Below are 642 nucleotides of genomic sequence, written 5' to 3'. Positions count from 1 at the left end.
TAGAGTTCTGAGTGATCTTCCAGGGAGCTCTGATGCGTCTGACTCTTGTAATATTAAGAAATCTCAAGACGGAGATGCCTCTGGAAGTGGGGGATCTAGAAGGCCCAACATGTCGTTACTGCAGAAATGCACTTCAATAATTTTCTCACCAAGTAAAAGAGCTGAACATGGGATTAACACAAGCAAGTCTGACCAGCGTCCATCTTCCTCAGTGGCAGTTAATATGGAAACAAAATGTGAAAAGCCTCCGCCAATTGATCTTCAACCACTTCCATCTAGTAGCTCAATTCCGGAGGAGGATGAGGAATATACAGACAGTAGAGTACAAGAAATTTCTGAGGGTTCTCAGCTGTCTGAGCTTCAAAGTGCGAGGCACGGACGTGGCAGACCTAGAAAAACCAAAGCTCCTTTGAATCATAAAAGTTCGGTCAAGCATGCAGGCCCTGAAGAATCATTTAAAGATGAATTGAGTGGTCGTGTGTCTGTTACTAGCGAGAAGACAACAGGTGGAGGTGGAAGGAAAAGACAGCATATTGAGGATACTGCTACGGGTGGACAACGCAAGAGACAACAGACAGTTGGTGTCTTACCACAAACCCCTGGCCAAAGACGCTACAATCTGAGGCGGAACAGGACGTAAGT

The 642-nt window shown here is 45.6% G+C and overlaps 1 protein-coding gene across 1 annotated transcript; it reads left to right on the top strand.

Moving 5' to 3' along the window:
* Positions 1 to 4: 4 nt before the first annotated feature.
* LOC109131755 (protein CROWDED NUCLEI 2-like) lies at positions 5 to 640 on the top strand (the record flags this gene model as incomplete). Its single annotated transcript, XM_019242930.1, has 1 exon — positions 5 to 640. A coding segment is annotated over one exon (636 nt), but the record flags the coding sequence as incomplete, so codon positions are not given.
* Positions 641 to 642: the final 2 nt, after the last annotated feature.

The sequence above is a fragment of the Camelina sativa genome, unplaced genomic scaffold (genome assembly GCF_000633955.1).
Source record: "Camelina sativa cultivar DH55 unplaced genomic scaffold, Cs unpScaffold04478, whole genome shotgun sequence".
Lineage (NCBI taxonomy): Eukaryota > Viridiplantae > Streptophyta > Magnoliopsida > Brassicales > Brassicaceae > Camelina > Camelina sativa.
This window is presented reverse-complemented; position numbering and strand designations above follow the sequence as displayed.